This window comes from Anomaloglossus baeobatrachus, chromosome 12 (genome assembly GCF_048569485.1).
Source record: "Anomaloglossus baeobatrachus isolate aAnoBae1 chromosome 12, aAnoBae1.hap1, whole genome shotgun sequence".
Classification (NCBI taxonomy): Eukaryota; Metazoa; Chordata; class Amphibia; order Anura; family Aromobatidae; genus Anomaloglossus; species Anomaloglossus baeobatrachus.
In genome coordinates this window covers 42,620,095-42,639,214 of record NC_134364.1, presented here as the reverse complement: position 1 = coordinate 42,639,214, position 19,120 = coordinate 42,620,095, and the positions used below count along the sequence as shown (strand labels likewise).

The 19,120-nt window shown below is 45.5% G+C and overlaps 1 protein-coding gene across 6 annotated transcripts in view; it reads right to left on the bottom strand.

Annotated features, from left to right (window-relative positions):
• MIDEAS (mitotic deacetylase associated SANT domain protein) overlaps positions 1 to 19,120 on the bottom strand; it is a 143,322-nt gene that overhangs the window by 13,331 nt on the left and 110,871 nt on the right. For 4 of the 6 annotated variants that reach the window (XM_075330262.1, XM_075330261.1, XM_075330266.1 and 1 more), the window contains exons 6-12: positions 16,816 to 16,943; positions 8,083 to 8,189; positions 7,802 to 7,877; positions 7,576 to 7,664; positions 5,726 to 5,878; positions 3,143 to 3,301; positions 909 to 1,087 (exon numbers count right to left, since the gene is read on the bottom strand). In XM_075330262.1, coding sequence (XP_075186377.1) covers positions 909 to 1,087; positions 3,143 to 3,301; positions 5,726 to 5,878; positions 7,576 to 7,664; positions 7,802 to 7,877; positions 8,083 to 8,189; positions 16,816 to 16,943 — 891 coding nt within the window. The remainder of the gene's footprint in view (positions 1 to 908; positions 1,088 to 3,142; positions 3,302 to 5,725; positions 5,879 to 7,575; positions 7,665 to 7,801; positions 7,878 to 8,082; positions 8,190 to 16,815; positions 16,944 to 19,120) is intronic. The other 2 variants (XM_075330265.1, XM_075330267.1) reach the window with 1 other exon arrangement.

The following is a 19,120-nucleotide window of genomic DNA, read 5'->3' as shown; positions in this document are numbered from 1 at the left end:
CTTTCCCCATGACTCACAATCCAGAAACGTCAGTAGCTGGATGAAAGATGCAAGAGTCTGTCTGGATCCCAAAAACTCACTCAGCTTTAATGCACACACACAGATTACAAGTGAAGAGGTCACAGTTGAGGATATTGCCTTTATTAGGAATTCAAACTCATTTGTGTCAACTTCTGTGCATGTTATCAGGCCAAAATCACCAGGGTATGTGAACTTTTGATCAGGGTCATTTGGATGTTTTTGGTTGTTATTATGATTTAAAAAGAGAAATCACAGTAGTTTGACAATAAATAGCTTCACCCAAAAACTAAATCATGAGTGGGAAAAAAAAGATTTTGTGTTATCATTCATATTCTCTGAAAAAAGGCCAAGAAAGCAAAAAAAATCTGCTGGGGTATGTAAACTTTTGAACCCATCTGTATATGTGACCCTGCTATGTACTGTGTAATGGCCGTGTCTGACCGTACAGGAACATGGTCCAATCATATCACATCTCCTAGGCTGGGGAGGATGCAAAAGAGTACACAGACACTACAGTATGGGATTATAGCCGATTCTTTCTGTGAGGTAAAACATTACAGCACAGGATCGCAAATAATTCTTTGAGGTAAAACATTTAGAAGGGGGGAAAAAAAAAAAAAAACTAGGGAAATGTTTTACCTCACAGAAAGAAAATCAGCGGTGATCCTGTGTGGTCCTTTCTTTATACTTTTTACTTCCATGGTTGTCCAGTAGTGGATATGGTCGAAACAATACATGTTACATAGTTGGGTTTCCATAATAATGGCAGTTATAAAAATTTATAGAGATGATGTTCGGCCATTAATAGATCTATACAAGTTTACGGTATGGTTATAACTAGTAGAAACAGCAAAAAAAAAAAAAATATAGCATCACTTGTTACCCACCTGCCACATTTTTTACACGGGAATGAGCCCTCTTGTGCTGGAGCCTGGTTTGCCTTCTCAGCCTTTTTGGCCTCATCTGCAGGAATACTCGCCTTTGGTCTTCGCCCCCTTGGTTTGGGGATCTTCACTGTTAATGAGATGTCCGGGTCTTGATTTCTTAATATGAGTGTATCGCTTGACTGAGAGAAGAAAAAAAAAAAAAATTATCTTGACTAAGTATTTTTTGTAGTCGGTAAGAATAAAATAGATTATTATCTCAGGAATCTATTTTATCCCATCATCCGCTAAATATCAAAGTGACAGAGTCCTGTACTTATTATGTAGACGGCAATTTGTGTAGCATTTTACTAAATGTCATTACTAATCAGCCTGAAAATGTAGACCTTTAGAAAAGAAAAAAAAAACGAAAAAAAAAAAAAACAAAACATGCTGATCAGACCAGAACATACCCTCCTTGCTACCTGCTACATCTCCCGCCATGCCGGGCAGAAATCCAGTTAATTTTGCTGGAAGGATTAACATGATTATTTTTGGATCATACTTTTTGCAACACTATGCCAACTGGGAACACATGGCTGGTATTCTATCATCATAAAATCTTGTAGAAGATATACGAGGTATGTTCTTAGACAGCTACGAAACCTAATGTTATGTAGTTAGGGCTACAGTAGTAGACATTTGCACCACCCTGTAGCAAAATAGTGTAGCCTTAAAGGGTTATTACCATACTATTGGTAAGATGGGTCATCCCAAAGGTTGACCCAATAATCTTGAGCATCAATTGGACAACAGTGCTAATCTATTGCTGCATCCCCTTTTACGTTTTCCTTGCCCGGTAGTCTCTTTGGACCCAAAGACCAGACCCCACCAATTATAAAGTGATGACATCTCCTGAGGAATTAAACTTCCTGCTCTCTCCTACTCCATCAATGTGTATTGGAGAGCAGGGACATGGGATATCTTGGACGTTCACCAGGGGCAGAACATTCATGGTCGCAGGGGTCGTAATTGTGACCACTCACGGGCCCACCGCTGAGGATCACACTTTTCATTGTATCAGCATCACAGATGCTAATACAATTGAAAGCGATTATGAGAGAGCAAGCAAAGTCTCCCGCTCTCAACATAATACTATATGGGGACTGTATAATTCTATATGGAGGAATATAAGGGCTCCATAATACTATATGGAAGAATATGGGGCTGCATAATACTATATGGAGTAATATAAGGGCTCCATACTACTACTATATGGGGGCTGCATAATACTATATGGAAGAATATGGGGGCTGCATAATACTATATGGAGGAATGTAAGGGCTGTATTCTACTATATGGGGGCTGCATAATACTATATGGAATAGGGGGGCTGCATAATACTATATGGGGGCTGCATAATACTATATGGGGACTGCATAATACTATATGGTGGAATATAGGAATTGACCTAATCATGCCTAAGCTCGCTGGATTTTGTTTCTCCTGGATCTATTAGCCCTAGCCTGGGCATCTCCGTGCGAGCCTCGTGATCAACTCCAGACTGAAAAAAACTGGTGATCTGTCTTTTTCTTTCCTCCAACGCTACAATAATGTTATTTATAGCACAAATATAATGTACAGAGAAAAAAAAAATGGATGGGGCTATATACCAGGATGGAGGACAAAGATACAAGCATGGGATGGGAAAGCTATGTGCTACGGGAATGAGGCTCTGCTATACATCTTTCCCTCAGCATCCAGCTTTCCCATGCTCTCCTATACATCTAACTCAGCACACAGCTTTCCCATGCTCTGATATCCCTCAACACCTAGCTTTCCTATATTCTGATTTCCATATTGTCCTCAGCACCCGGCTTTCCCATCCTCTGCTATACATCTTTCCCTCAGCACCCAGCTTTCCCATGATCTAATATGTTGAGGGAAAGATGCATAGCAGAGAATTGGAAAGCTGGGTGCTGAGGGCAAGATGGATATAAGAACATGAACAGCTGGTGCTTCTGGAAAGAGCCAAGTATCAGCATAAATATAAATATCCTGTTCCCCTAGGGGGACAGGGAGGGGGGGGGGGGTGGGGTGCAGGTCCAAATTTTGCACCAGGGCCCTTCGAAAAACTCTAGTTACGCTACTGGCCCTCACCTATCAGATACTGAAAACATTTCATATGAATATATTTTATGATTTAAGACCCCACTGTAACAAAAATGTCTCATCCAGTAAAATTTGAGAGATCTTACCATTTCACTAGCTTGTAAAGTTTGTGTCACTTTCGTTTGGGAAGAAATCTTCCTAGCATCATCCGCCTCTTCGGTTGCAGCGTGCACATTATTTTCCACCTCTGCGTCCTTGCCTTCTGCATTTTGGGGAGGAATGCATGGTCCAAGTCGCTGAGAACTCTTATTTAAAGAAAGAAAAACACAAAGTGGCAATTGGGTCAAAAGGACACGTGGTAAATCTAATACACTGGTGTTCTTAGTTCTTCATTGGGGGGACACAGGGTTAATATGCCAACACTAACAATACATCTGACAAAAAAAGCTGACTCCTCCTTACCGGACTAATCCTGGGCAGCAGACATCCTGTTTTTAGTGCAAAATGAGGAGGAGGAGCAAAATAAGACCCCTTCCTTGTGGGGAGGGCGTCATATTCCCCAATGAGTAAACATTTTAGAGCAAGTACCAAAAATACATAATTACTTACCAGTAATGTGTTTTCGGAACCCATGACAGCACTGCGGATCCCCTATCTCCGCGGTCCCGTCATGGGTGGTAGGAAAAGATCTTAATTTCTCAGTTGCCTCATTGGGGGACACAGGAACCATGGCACAATCTAAAACTGCCCCTGGTGTGGGAAAAGTAATACCGGTACTACAAAAAGAATAGCCATCTCTCAGGTTACTACTGGAGCAACTACCACTTGTAGTACCCTTGCACTAAGACTTGCATCCCTAGATGCAAAGGTAGGAGCTTCCCAAAAAATAAAAAGAAAGGTTACCTCCTAACCTAACCAACGGTAAGACAGATCTAAGACTCATGCCGGCATCACACGGGACGATCTATCGAGCGATCGTACCCGCCCCCGTCATTTGTGCGTCACGGGCAATTAGTTGCCCGTGGCGCACAAAGTCGTGAACCTCCTGTCACACGTACTTATCTCCCGGACAACCTCGCTGTGGGCGGCGAACATCCCCTTCCTGAAGGGGGAGGGACGTTCGGCATCACAGCGACGTCATACAGCTGCCGCCCAATAGAAGCGGAGGGGCGGAGATGAGCGGGACGTAACATCCTGCCCAACTCCTTCCTTCCGCATTGCCAGCGGGACGCAGGTAAGCTGTGTTAGTCGTTCCTGGGGTGTCACACGGAGCGACGTGTGCTGCCTCGGGAATGATGAACAACCGGAGCACAGAAGGAGGACTGACTTTTTGAAAATGAAAGACGTGTCAACGAGCAACGATAAGGTGAGTATTTTTGCTTGTTCACAGTCGTTCCGAGGTGTCCCACCTGACTATGCCGGATGTGCGTCACTACCGACATGACCCAGACGACCTATCGCCTAATATATCGTACCATGTGATGCTGGCATCAGACCGATGTCTGCCTCCAACTGTGTTGGCTACCCAGTAGTAGTTTAATGGGGAGGAGTCAGCTTTATTTAAAGATGTATTGTTAGTGTCAGCCTCCAGATGGCAGCATATTAGTCCATGGTTCCTGTGTCCCCCAATTAAGCAACCCAGATATTTTAATAGCAGTAACAAGAATTCTAAGAGGTACAAAACCCATGTGTTTCGAGCTGTTTGACCGCCCTTTTCATACCATGATTAGGAGCAGTCAAGCCGCATGAAACATGGAAACATGTTTTTTGTGTTTTTATTGTTGAATTTTTTTTTGTATGGCTATTAAAAAATTTTTTTATTACTTTACCCTCTTGGTTGAACAAAGATTTTGTTTTTTTTGACGCTTATATTGGAACAATACACAAGCATGGTCCGTGCCCCGAAAAACGCTTATCGAAACCCGGTAGGCTGGGTTTTCCGGCCATATTATAAAGCTATTCCTTTTGCTTGGTGCTACATTATGGGGGGAGAGGTAGTAAGCACATAAAAAGTACATTGAAATGAAAAAAATAAAAAAAGCTCTACACACTTCACTGCTCCATTTTTATTGACGGAGGACAGCTTCCCATTTTATATCTGTATAAAAGGGGTTTTTTTTGCGCATTTCTGCGTTTTATTATTTTGCCATCATGAAAATGGTGCTGAGAGCAATAACACATAGCAGTACAAGTCTTAGGTGTCTGGTTTTTTTGCCACTTGGTGATGACAGTTTGAGATCGGCATTTCTTCCTTAAAGATTTCTCAGGTATTAGCTACTCAGCCATTACAGGACTTCCAGCTATTAACACCAACCTGGCATTAACGAAGGGCAACATGACGGAGCAGATGTGTAAGAGGAGCTTCTGCCCTTCACACACAGACTAATCTGGCAGCCGCTGCCTCCTCTACGCAAGCACAAACCACATGCAGCACTTGGCACGCCGCGCACCTGGGGCCCACCCAGGACGATGGGATTTACAACACTTGGTACTTTTTTCATTTGCAACCTAAATATCTAGTCAACCACAAGGGTTACAAGAGAGGTTGTAAGCTCCCCATAGCCAAGACGAGAGGCCATTACTGGTAAAATGTCTTAGAGGGAATTTCACAAAAGATCCATGCCGGCCGAACCACAGGCAGCATCATTCAGAATTTTCAGATTTTCCACCATCACTTAAGTTCCATTGATTAGATAAGATCCAAAAACACCACACATAGAAAGTAATACCTTAATATCAATCTCCGCGTCCTCTCTGGGGTTTTTCTCATCAGCCGAGGCCTCGACATCGCCAAATATTAGCATGCCGTTGCGTCCGATCTTCACTTGCTTCTTGTAGGTGTAGTAAAACTCGACACACTGAGCCACAGTTTTGGTTTTAATCTGGAAAATCCACATCAGATTTGGTTAGACAAGTAGTGTGTATATTCTGCACGAGTCCTGTTTACTCTCGGGATTATTACTCCAAGTTTCCACATTAAGTTATGTAAAGCAGCTCAACTCCACAAACATCAGGATATATTTAGGGAGATTCGTCGACAACCTACCCAATAGCAAGTAACCCAAAATGTAGAAGCATATGGGGTTTAATCATCATAAAATTGCTCTGTAGAGCATAATTCCCACCATGTCTGGTGTAAAAAGAGCAAAAGCAACACAAAACAAAAAAATATTTAGAATACCAAGATCAGAAAATTGGGTCCAACTTATGCTTAAGGAATGCAAATTACATTATACATGAGATATACATATATATATATATATATATATATATATATATATATTATATATATACATACATATATATATATATATATATATATATATATATATATATATATATATATATATATATATATATATATATATATATATATATATATATATATATATATATATATATATATATATATATATATATACACACACACACACACATACACATATATACATACATATATATATATTATACATATATATATATATATATATATATATATATATATATATATATATATATATATATATATATATATATACACACACATATATATATATACACACATACATACATACATACATACATATATACATACACATACATACATACATATATATACATATACATACATACATACATACATATGTATATAGACAGACACAGACACACACACACACACACACACACACACACACACACACAAAGTTAAGGATATTTGGCTTTCAGGTGAAATTTCAGGATTATCCTAAAATGCCGTCTGATTTTTTTTGTTCAGGTGAGCCTAATGTGACCATCTCTACAGTTCTGACTCTACTTGTCCAACTGTTCAATGTTTCAGGACTTTTTGCACATCTTGCTGTTCTCTAACAAGGAGCTTAATGGCAAAATTCACAACAGGTGTTTGATCCATGAATTGGACAATACATTTTGGGGTACTTTTAGAATTGGTATTTAAACAGTCGCCCCTCATCACACTGCTCATATTTTGACATCATGAAACCAAGACGACCTTAACAAACGATCAGCAGTACCTCGCCATTGCGAGGCTTCAAGCAGTATGTTCTCTGACGTGGCCACTGAGCTTAGAGTGTTATTAGCAGGTTGCAACAGAGATACAGAGAGAGACTGGAGAAGTCACAGAAAAGCAGAGAAGTGAAGTCCTTTGGCCACATGCCACATTGATGACCTCTTGATTGTGAACAATGCCCTTCAGAACCAGATGATGAATGCCACACAACTCCAGGCACATTCGTGTCACATCACACCATTCAAAAGCGTTTATATCAGCGTGGTCTGTGTGCTAGAAAACCTGCAAAGTACTTGACTGCACCACCAGGCACCATCTATACCGGACGAGGGACAAATGGGCCTCAGTGCTGTTCACTGCTGAAAATTTAACCACTACTACAAGAGTGGGATGCCATGTCTCAACAGACAATTACTCCACTTGTGAAAGCAGGAGACACCGTTGTCAGCTGTAAATTGATGCTCAAGGGCACGTGACAAATTATTGAGACAGTCATTTTGAGGGGTATATTATATATATATTTTATTATTAATTTTTTTTGCGGCTACATACCAATTTCTGAACCAGCAGAAAGTCTTTCTTGTAGATGGCCATTCCCTTGTTGAACAGTCTCTTCTCAGTTACAGACCACTTGTCTGACCCTGAACAGAACAGAAAGCAATTATATAATAAAGTGAGTCAACAGACTGAACGGTAACAATAACAACCCCCCCAAAAAAATACAAAAGGCAATTTGCCAAAAAGACCAACTGCATAGCACAGAAACCTTTGTTCTTACCAGAGTAATGATAGTTTGATAAATGATGCTCTTTGTGCCTTTTTGGCTTCTTCAATAGCAGCTTAGTAAGAGTGGCCTATAAAGAAAATAATAAATTAAATGTACTGTACATTACAGCAATCAAAATGTAATTATCCTAATAACACGTACTGTATATATCTTGGTTTAATTTATTTTTGCAACGTTGAGAGTTTATTTTCCCATGAACACATTTCAAAATTAGGATGTGATTATTAATTTCTTAGATAATTTTGTTTTATTATGATGGTGCACAGACTTACTAAAATGTTCCCCTTGGACTCGTGAAGATAATGAAGTGCGAGCTCCTGATTGGTGCCTCCACCCGGTAAGATACTGGAACAGGCGGCCGTCAGCAACTGCTCAACTACTGGTGGAAGACGGAAAGAGTTGTCAACACTTTACCTTACACAAAACCTGTCCTGCTCCTTGGAGACCTCTGGCAGGTCAGGAATAAGGTCGCCACACCTTATTGCTTGCAGATTCACTACTTGTATTTGAGGGAAATCTACTTGCTTTTAATGCTGTAGGGGGTTAAAAGGACTCTTTCCTTTCTGACTGTCTTTTGTAGCCTTAAGCCCAGGTGCAGCTCTTTTGTGACCACTCCCCTTTGCTATAAAAAGTCACATATCTTGCCATCTGATGCCTGTTCTAGAATTTTTATTTTTAAGCTGACCACTCTGGAAGGAGTAAGTCTCTGGAAGAAGCTGCAGAGTCATGACAATTGCAGCTGTGGAGTTTAGCTGTATTGGAGGAGCTTGGAGCGTTTTCCTTTTAGTGTATGTCACCCTGTTTGTCTCCCTTCCCTTGTGTTTTATTACTGCTGTGGCAAGACTAGTGCCCTCGGAAGCCTTCTTGCTAGCGAAGGTCAAATGTCGGGCAAGCGAGGGCCTAGGCACATGTTTGGTGAAGTGTGTGTGTGGGGGGGGGGGGGGGGGAAGTGTAAGGATCAGTATAGGGACATTTGGGAGTGCAGGGATTAGCCTCAGGTGAGTGGCAGGAGCAGACCCCTGCTCCCCTCTCCCTAGTGCCAGAGCGCACCCTTGTATTGGACTTACAGTGTTACCTGTGTGTTGTGGCGCTCACCGGGGGTTCCTCATACCTTGTGACCGTGTGACACATTACAGCCAATTAAAGAATGTATTTCTGGAACTCCAATGGTGTGAACATGGTGCAAAACTCAGAAACGTAACTATACAATAAGGCAAAGAATTGCACACTAGTCACAATGTATAGGGGAATAATGAAAAGCAGAACTGCTATGGGAATACTAGAATAAAAAAAAATACAATAAACTATCTGAAAAATTGAAAAAACTTTTTTTAGCTGCAAGTGAGGGTACACAAAGGTTAGGGACCCCAAAAAGTAGGATTTTTGTGTACTCACCGTAAAATCTCTTTCTCTGAGTCTTCATTGGGGGACACAGGACCATGGGTTATGCTGCTGTCACTAGGAGGCTGACACTAAGTAAACATAAAAAAGTTAGCTCCTCCCTAGCAGCATACACCCCGAGCCGGAGGCGGGCTCAGATCAGTTGGTGCACAAGCAGTAGGAGGAGTACCAGAATCACCATACATAAACACAAGTTGTAACTAAAACAATGCAGCCGTGCAAACAAGAGGTCTATGAACATAAGACCACTGAAAAAATAGCAGGCAAATGCAATTGAATCAACCAAAAAACCAAGCAGGGTGGGTGCTGTGTCCCCCAATGAAGACTCAGAGAAAGAGATTTTACGGTGAGTACACAAAAATCCTACTTTCTCTATCGTTTCATTGGGGGACACAGGACCATGGGACGTCCAAAAGCAGTCCCTGGGTGGGAATACCGAAAAACCCGCAGAGGCAGACAACAACAACCTCCCTCGGCGGGCTTGCACTATAATTGAATGCTGCCACCCTATTACAGGTGCGCAACTGCTGCCTGCAAGACCTTTCTCCCAAAAATAGCATCTGCCGATGCTTGGGTGTGAACGTGGTAGAACCTAGTAAAGGTGTGCAGGTTAGACCAGGTGGCGGCCTTGCAGACCTGGTCGGCCGACGCCTGATGCCTAATCGCCCAAGAGGCGCCCACTGCGCGGGTAGAGTGCGCCTTTACCCCCCGCGGCGGAGACTTGTCCCGAATCCGGTAGGCCTCTGATATGGCGGAACGGATCCATCTGGCAATTGTGGCCTTGGATGCAGATTCACCCTTCTTGGGACCAGAAGGGAGAACAAACAGACCATCTGACTTACGGAACGGCGCGGTCCTGGAGACATAAATTCTAAGTGCACGCACTAGGTCCAGGGTGTGCAAGGACCTCTCCAAGCTGTGAGAGGGGCCAGGACAGAAGGATGGAAGGATGATTTCCTCGTTAAGATGGAACGGGGAGACCACCTTTGGGAGAAAAGCGGGATCTGGACGGAGAACCGCTTTGTCCTGGTGAAAAATCAAAAAGGGGGAACGACAAGAGAGAGCTGCCAGCTCTGACGTCCTGCGAATAGAAGTGATGGCAACAAGAAACACCACCTTCCAAGACAGGTGAGACAGGGAAGATTCTCGCAAGGGCTCGAATGGGGAGCCCTGAAGTGACCCTAGGACTAGATTAAGGTCCCACGGTTCTAGAGGCCGACGGTACGGCGGTGCCAGGTGGGCTACTCCCTGGATGAAGGTCTTAACCTGTGAACGAGCGGCCAGTGGCTTCTGAAACAGGATTGATAACGCCGATATCTGGCCCTTTAGTGTTGCGAGCGAGAGACCCGCATCTAGGCCTGACTGCAAGAATGCCAACAGGGAAGGAAGGGAGAAGGCGAGAGGAGAAGAAATATTCTGCTCTTCACACCACCTGAAGAAAACTTTCCACGTGCGGTGGTAAATCTTTGATGAAGATGGCTTCCTGGCCCTAATCATTGTCTGAATCACTCTTGAGGAAAAACCAGCCTTAGCTAGAACCCAGGATTCAATGGCCAGGCCGTCAAATTTAGGACCTGTGAGTTCTGATGGAAGAGAGGCCCCTGCTGCAGGAGATCTGGACGGTCTGGAAGGCGCCACGGAGCGTCTGCGAGGAGCTGAGTTAGTTCCGCGAACCATGCTCGCCTGGGCCAGTCCGGAGCCACTAGGATGACCGGTATCCCTTCCGCCTTGATCTTCTTGAGGACCCTCGGAATTAGAGGGAGCGGAGGGAAGATGTACGGGAGACTGAACTGGCTCCATGACAGGGTGAGGGCGTCGACTCCTAAAGCCAAGCGGTCGCGGCACCGCGCTACAAAGTGCGGAACTTGACGGTTGAACCGGGAGGCCATTAGGTCCACGTCCGGAACTCCCCATCTGTCGCAGATCTGGTTGAATACTTCCCGGTTGAGGGACCATTCTCCGGAGGCGAGGCCTTCCCTGCTGAGGAAGTCCGCCGCCCAATTGTCCACGCCTGGGATGTGTACCGCTGAGATCAGGGAGTGATGACACTCGGCCCAGTGCAATATCTTCTTGACTTCTCGCATCGCCCCGACACTTCTTGTGCCGCCTTGGTGGTTGATGTACGCCACCGCCGTCGCATTGTCCGACTGGATCCTGACCGGGCAACCCTGTACTAGGTGCCGAAACTGCTGCAAGGCTAGCCGGATGGCTCTTATCTCCAAAATGTTGATCTGGAGACAACTCTCTCTCGGTGACCATCGGCCCTGCGCTGTGTGATGTCGAAACACTGCTCCCCAGCCCTGGAGACTGGCGTCGGTGGTCACTATCTTCCAGTGGAGCGGGAGGAAAGACCTCCCTGATGCGAGGTTGCGCTGATTGAGCCACCAACGGAGGGAGTTGCGGGTCTCCGGCGAAAGATGAAACCTGCGGTCCAGAGAAAAGGGAGATCTGTCCCACTTCTTCAGCAAGGCCAGCTGGAGTGGCCGGAGATGGAACTGTGCAAAGGGTACCGCTTCCATCGCCGCCACCATACGACCGAGGACTCGCATGCCGAACCTGATGGACACTTGGCGCTGACGCCGAAGAGCGCGGAGTCCTCGTTGTAGGGAGGAGATCTTCTCCTGTGTGAGGAAAACTCGCCCTTGGATGGTATCGAATACCATGCCTAAAAAGGTGATCCGACGGGCCGGGATCAGAGAGGACTTCTTCCGATTTATCAGCCACCCTAACCGTGAAAGGGTGTCGATCGTGACCTGAACCCCGAGACGACAGTCCTCGAAAGAAGAGCCCTTTATCAACATATCGTCCAAGTACGGGATGACCATGACACCCCTGGCATGCAGGACGGACATGGCAGCAGCCATGATCTTCGTAAAGACCCTGGGTGCGGATGCGAGGCCGAAGGGAAGAGCTGTGAACTGGAAGTGATCTTCCGCTATCGCAAAACGGAGGAACTGTTGGTGAGAGGTGGCTATCGGGACGTGAAGATAGGCGTCTTGAATATCCAGCGATGCCAGGAATTCGCCTACCTCCATGGACGCGATGACGGACCGGAGTGACTCCATTCGAAACGGCCGAGGTCTCACCGACCTGTTCAGAAGCTTTAGGTCGAGGACGGGACGGACAGAGCCGTCCTTTTTGGGGACCACGAAAAGGTTGGAATAGAACCCCTTGAAACGCTCTGCGGGAGGGACTGGTACCACGACTCCGGTTCGGAGGAGGGAGTCTATGGAGTGAAAGAACGCGCGAGCCCGCGCGGTAGACTCGGGAGGGCGAGATAGGAAAAAACGTCTCGGTGGCTTTGCTTCGAATTCTATTTTGTAGCCTGATGTGATGATCTCTCTGACCCAGGCATCGGCGGTCAGGGGGATCCACACATGCTGAAAACGAGACAGGCGCCCTCCCACAAGTCTGGCGCTGTTGCGCGCCGACCGCGAGTCACTTGGAGGAACGACGGCGGTAACCAGAAGAGGATCTCGTGGACTGGCGGGGGCGTGAACGCCAGGCGGGATTGGTCTTGAATGACGGGGTCTTCCTGTCTCTCGGAGGAGAGCGGCTTTTCCGCGGCTGGGGATTGGAGCTGAAGCTGCGAAAGGACCGGAAACGAGCGGTGGAGCGCCGATTCTGGAAGCGCTTGGGGCGCAATTGGGGGAGAGATGTACTCTTTCCTCCCGTTGCATCGGAGATCAGCTGGTCCAGCCTATCTCCGAAGAGACGCTCCCCTAGGAAGGGCAGGGAAGTTAGTGACTTCTTAGAGGCCGCATCCGCGTTCCAGGAGCGGAGCCAAAGGGCTCGACGGATGGCCACATTGTTGCTGGCGGCCTGGGTCGCGCAACTTGCAGACGCCAGGGCTGCATTGAGCAAGTACTCACCCGCGAGGGAAATCTGCGAGGCGATGGGAACCAGGTCCGGATTGGTAGGAATGGCGCGGAGACCGCCGCGTAGCGTGTCCGCCCAGGACATCAGGGCCTTCGCCACCCAAACCGAGGCGAAGGCCGGAGAGAGGGATGAGCCCGCTGCCTCGAAGGCGGAACGGGCCAACCTGTCAATAGTACGGTCCGTAGGATCTTTGAGAGACGTACCGTTAGTGAGTGGAAGGACTGTGTGAGAAGACAGGCGGGAGACTGGGGGGTCAACCACAGGGGAACCTGCCCAATCCTTTCGAAGACCCTCAGGAAAGGGATAATGCAAATCGATGGACTTACCGCTGGTAAATACCCTGTCCGGCTGTTGCCTGTGGCTGCGCAGTAACTCAGCGAATTCTGGATGTCCGCTGAATGTGTTCTGGGCCCGCTTCACCCGCTTAAAGGAGACCTGGGTGCTCTGGGAGGAGACTGGGTCCACCTGTACCTTCAAGGTCTGGTTTACTGCTTCTATCAGGCTATTTACCATGTGCCGAATATCGGCCGCCTGCTCTGAGTCCTGTAGGGGTACCGCATCGGAATCATCCTCGGAGCAGTCAGAAGCCTCCCTGGAGGACTGACGGTCTGGACCTGGGGATGAAGGTGAAACCTGGGAAGAGTCTGAGGACGAGACCCGGCGGGTCCGTTTCTGAGCAGCAGAGGAGGACCCTGCAACGGGGCTCACCTGCTCCGGGGGCAATTGCGCCGGGTCTGCGGGAATCTGGGCGAGCGTCGGCAGCAGGCGTAGAGCTTGCGCGATGGTCCGAGAAGCCTCAGAGAGGGAATCTACGGACTGGGACAGGGACGCTAGCCAGTCGGGGGGGGGCGGGACGCAGGGCCCTGCAGCATATGGCGCTGTGGCGTCTGCGGTATCAGAAGCGTCGGCCGCAGAGTCCTGCGGAGGCTGCGCGTCTGTAGAACAGACGGAGCATAGTGGGGCGTCCTGACCCTGGGAAAATTTGGAGCTGCAGGAGGAGCATGCAAAAAATAGTGCAAAGGGGGCCTGCTTGGATTGGGTGGGCTTAGCCTTAGGCATGGTGCACACAGGTACTCTCCCTGGTGGCTGCTAGGAAGGAGACAGGAGAGGGTTAACTCGTCCCTAAACTCAGAGAATGCTACCTAGTGAGGGCTACTCCTTAGGAGCAGAGCTTACCCAGGTCCTGCGTGCTGCCCACCAGTCCAGAAGTGGAGTCCAGGAATGAGCTGGCCAGAAAACTCAGAACGCCGGCGTGCTGCAGCCTCAGGGGACCAGAGGCAGGCTAAAATGGAGAGGGGACGCTGGAGGAGGCTGGGGGAGGAGCAGGATTCCGGCGCGAAAAGTCTGGAGGATTCACAGCCCCCACCATCTGCCAGGAGGCAGAGCAGTGGGAGGTACAGAGGGAGACGACCGGCGGCCAATAGCATGCAGCGGGGGCGTGGCTAGGACGCAGGAGCGACTAGGCCGAAGCCGGGGACTAAATTTATGGAGGGGGCCGGGGGAAAGAGCAGGGAAGTCGGATCCTACCTGCAATCGGCGGCGCCGGCTCAGCGATGGATGCGGTGCAGGCAGAGCTCCCTGGCCCTGCCTGTGAACAGCGCTGCTCGTCCAGGAAGGCTCCGGGGGAGAGCGTGCTGAAGGCAGGGTAGTAGGCATCATGATGGGGGTAGACAGCCCCCTATCAGGAGAAGGCAGCGTGACAGGGCCCCATCTATCACAAACGCTGCTGAGGTTCCATCCCTGCTGTATTCCCCTGTACGCCCTTTGGGGTGATACCTCAGGGCGAATCAGGGGTGCCCACAAAACAACCTGCCCACACGCGCACCCACGGGAGTGGTACCACGGGGACGGGCGGGGGAGAGGGCCCCGAAGTCTCAAGCCCCTGCGACCCTGGGGAGCGGTACCCACGGGGCTGCGGAGAATGAGTGAAGCGAATACCTGCAGAGAAGAAGACGACAGGTATGAGAGCGATGAGCGGCGCCGAAATAAAATAAAAAAGCGCAAAAACATACATGGCTGAGGGGGGCCGAGACGGCCCACATCAGCCTCCTACGACACTAAGCTAAAACTGATCTGAGCCCGCCTCCGGCTCGGGGTGTATGCTGCTAGGGAGGAGCTAACTTTTTTATGTTTACTTAGTGTCAGCCTCCTAGTGACAGCAGCATAACCCATGGTCCTGTGTCCCCCAATGAAACGATAGAGAAATATAGATTACCTTGGCATGGTTTTGGGGCTCTTTTGCATTGATCAATACAATGGCTAAAAATCTCTTGTATTCCTATTATTCATAGTAGTTATGCATATACCAATTTCAAGTTTTTTCAATTTTTCAGATAGTTCATTGTATTTTTCAGTCTAGCATTCCCGTAGCAGTTCTGCTTTTCATTATTTCCCCATACATGGTGACTTGTTTGCAACTCTTTTACTATTGTATAGTAATATGTTTTTGAATCTTGCACCTTGTTCACACCATTGGAGTTCCAGACGTACATTCTTTAATTAGTATGCACTTTCTGTCTAAGAACCCTGCCCCATCCATAGTCATGTGTTTCATTTCACATATATAGCTTGGTCCTTTGCTTCCCATACAGAGCAAGTTTTTTAACTGCAGGTGAGGTTACACATACGTTAGGGACCCCAAAAATAGAGATTACCTTGGCGTGGTTTTGGGGCTCTTTTGCATTGATCAATACAATGGCTAAACATCTCTCATTCCTATTATTCATAGCAGTTATGCACATTCCATTTTCATGTTTTTCAATTTTTCAGATAGTCCATTGCATTTTTCAGTCTAATATTCCCATAGCAGTTCTGTTTTTCATTATTCCCCTATACATTGTGACTGGTGTGCAACTCTTTACCTTACTGTACATATTACAGCCAGCCATATTTGTTGCTCTGTATTTAGATGCAGCCATTTCAGTGATCAAAACTATATCAAATGTGTTCTCCGATTGCCCAATTATTTTAATAGGAAATGGGTATTACGCCAATGGAGCAACAATGGGTCTGAGATTTTCTACAGGCCAGCAGTTGAAGGGGTTCTCTCTGTTCCACTCATTTCCATATCAGAAGGCGAATAGCACCAGTGATGTTAACGGATACCTGCCGGGACTCGTGTGATAGGCAGGCATTATGTACTCATTTACCTGCCAATCTCACATGCTTCCCATCTTCACTAACCACTGCCCACCCCCAGATACGGAAATGAGCATCGATGGAATAAAAAAAGACAATTAAATTTGCTATAATATCTTAAGCCACACAAGAAATCAAGGTGCATAAAGTCTCCAGCTACAAAGAGGCCAATGACAGATGCCGCCACCAGTGACCCAACGTGTACGGTTGCATCCTTGAATATGGAGAGGCAGAACAAGCAGATGGCTGCATTTATGAAGAATGCAACATGTCAATTTTTTCACCATAGAAAGCAATGTGGAAGTGCAAAAGCGCAATAAACTAACATGTACTGCAGACAAATTATTAATAATTTTGCAAAACAAATTCTTTACTGCTATGAGAGCAGGTTTTGCTGTAGAATAAAAAGCAATATGTGAACATAGCCTGTCTGAAACAGTCCGAAATCCTGGCCAAAGTAAATAAAGCCCAAGACGTCTCAAAACACAAATACAGATTGAATACGCTGCAGCGGTGTCATGGTGTACAGAGGAGGACATTCGCATACTGATGGCTTCTACTTTAATGCTGTATACTTTTTTCCCCACCTTGCTTATTCTGCACGTCCTCCAGAGGACACCAAACCAGGTCTGCTTTGGGCTTGTCCACAAATGCCAAACTCCGGTCTCTGAAATCCGGAATATTTGCCTGGAACCGTGCACCAATGTTAATGCGCCTAAAAAAAAAAAACATTATGCAATTAAATGCTCTTACAATATATCAACTCTTATATGCCACTGTCTTTAAAATGTATGGATTGTATTTTAAAAACAAACAAACCTCAGATCCTAGCTTTTTGATGGCTTTCTATAATATTATTTTGTACATAGTTATGGGGACAACCATGGCGCCCAAGCTGCTACTTTGTTACCAACACTCAGATATGTACAACTGCCACATGAATCAACAAAAACAGGAGATAATCATGAACTTCTATGGGAAATGGTGGTGGGCATGCTCTGTGACCCATGCAGAGGTCATTGTGCAGAGGGGGAAGAAGGCCTGTGATAACCATGTCAGCATGTTATGAGGCTCATTGGCCACGGTGAACATTGTAAAACTTCAGGAATAATTTTTAAATATGAAGCAGAACATGATAAAAAAAAAAATAAATAATATAATAATAATCAATAAAGTACAATAAATTATTAACAACATAGGTATAATAATAATATCATTAATAAAGTACAATTATTATTATCATCATCATCAACATAAGTAAAATAATAAATAAAAATATAATAATTAATAAAGTACAATAAATTATTATTAGCAACAACATAAGTATAATAATGATGATAATAAGAATAATAATAATAATAAGAACAACAACAACAACAACAACAACAACAACAAAAAAGGACACTCACTTTCCTCATGTCCACCACTGCCTCTCCAACACCACACTAGCTTTTGGTGATGTGATGGGCTTTGGAAACAAGATGTTATTGCTGTAGCTTAAGTGACCACTGCAGCCAATCACTGGGCACAGTAACTGTGCTGATGTTAAAGGGAATCTGTCACCAGATTTGACACCTAATCCAAGAGCAGCATAATGAAGCGGCAGAGATTCTGATTCCAGCGATGTGTCACTTATTGGGCTGCCATGTGTAGTTATGATAAAAATCAGTTGAATCAGCAGTGAATTATTACAGGACTACTTGGCGTGCTGCAGGTAGTCCAGCATATTCGTGAGCTCTGTATAACTGCTAGATCTGCAGCAGAGAAAACAGTCAGTCATTTTATCAAAATGACAGCAAACAGCTCAGTAAGTGACACATCGCTGGAATCAGGGTCTCTGTCTCTATATTATGCTGCTCTCAGATTGGGAAGCAAAAGCATGATAACAGATTTCCTTTAATTGCAAAAGCTGCTAAAACACAGTGATTGGCTGCAGCAGTCACTCGGGCTTGTAGACATGATATTACCACTGCAGCCTATCAACAAAGGCTGGAGCATGGGAGGAGAGGTGGCGCTGGACCCAGGAAGGCAAGTAACAGTTCAGTTTGTATTATATTATCAATGGCTGAACTATAAAAGGACTTTAAAAATTTGACAACGCTTTACGATTTATGCAGTCTATAAGAAACTGTATCCTTTACTTGTTTTTTTTTTTTTTATTATCAATGCTTGTAGTGATTGAATGGGAACCTTCACTGTTTACTTCCAAAAAACTATCCTTTATTATATGAGGATGGTTTGTTCAAAATATCTGTCTGCTGATTGACTCGGGGTTTTTTTGGTGTTTTTTTCAGAAACATCACTGTGATCCACAATTTTTTTTCGTATACCCAAACCAAAAAACAACATCACATAAGGGCTGATTCATCTATGCTTTTGTGCCTTTGTGTTTTTCCATCTGTTTTTCATTTGCGCTTTTTAAAGTCACTTTTTGATATGCTAGCCTGTTTTTTTGTTTTGCTCACTATTGTGAACAGGGTTTTAAGTTTTCCACTTTTCAAAAAGTTGCCATTTCTTTTGCACCAATGCACTCCAGCTTATACCTGGGATAATTGTTTGCTTGCAGTATGTCGAACATTTTGCGCACAAAAAAAAAAAAAAAAAAAAAAAGTAAAAAAAAGTAAAAATAAGGGAATTTTGTTTACTTACCGTAAATTCCTTTTCTTCTAGCTCCAATTGGGAGACCCAGACAATTGGGTGTATAGCTACTGCCTCCGGAGGCCACACAAAGTACTACACTTAAAAGTGTAAAGCCCCTCCCCTTCTGGCTATACACCCCCCCGTGGGATCACGGGCTCCTCAGTTTTAGTGCAAAAGCAAGAAGGAGGAAAGCCAATAACTGTTTTAAATACAAATTCAACCCGAGAAACAACCTCGGAGAACTGAACTGTT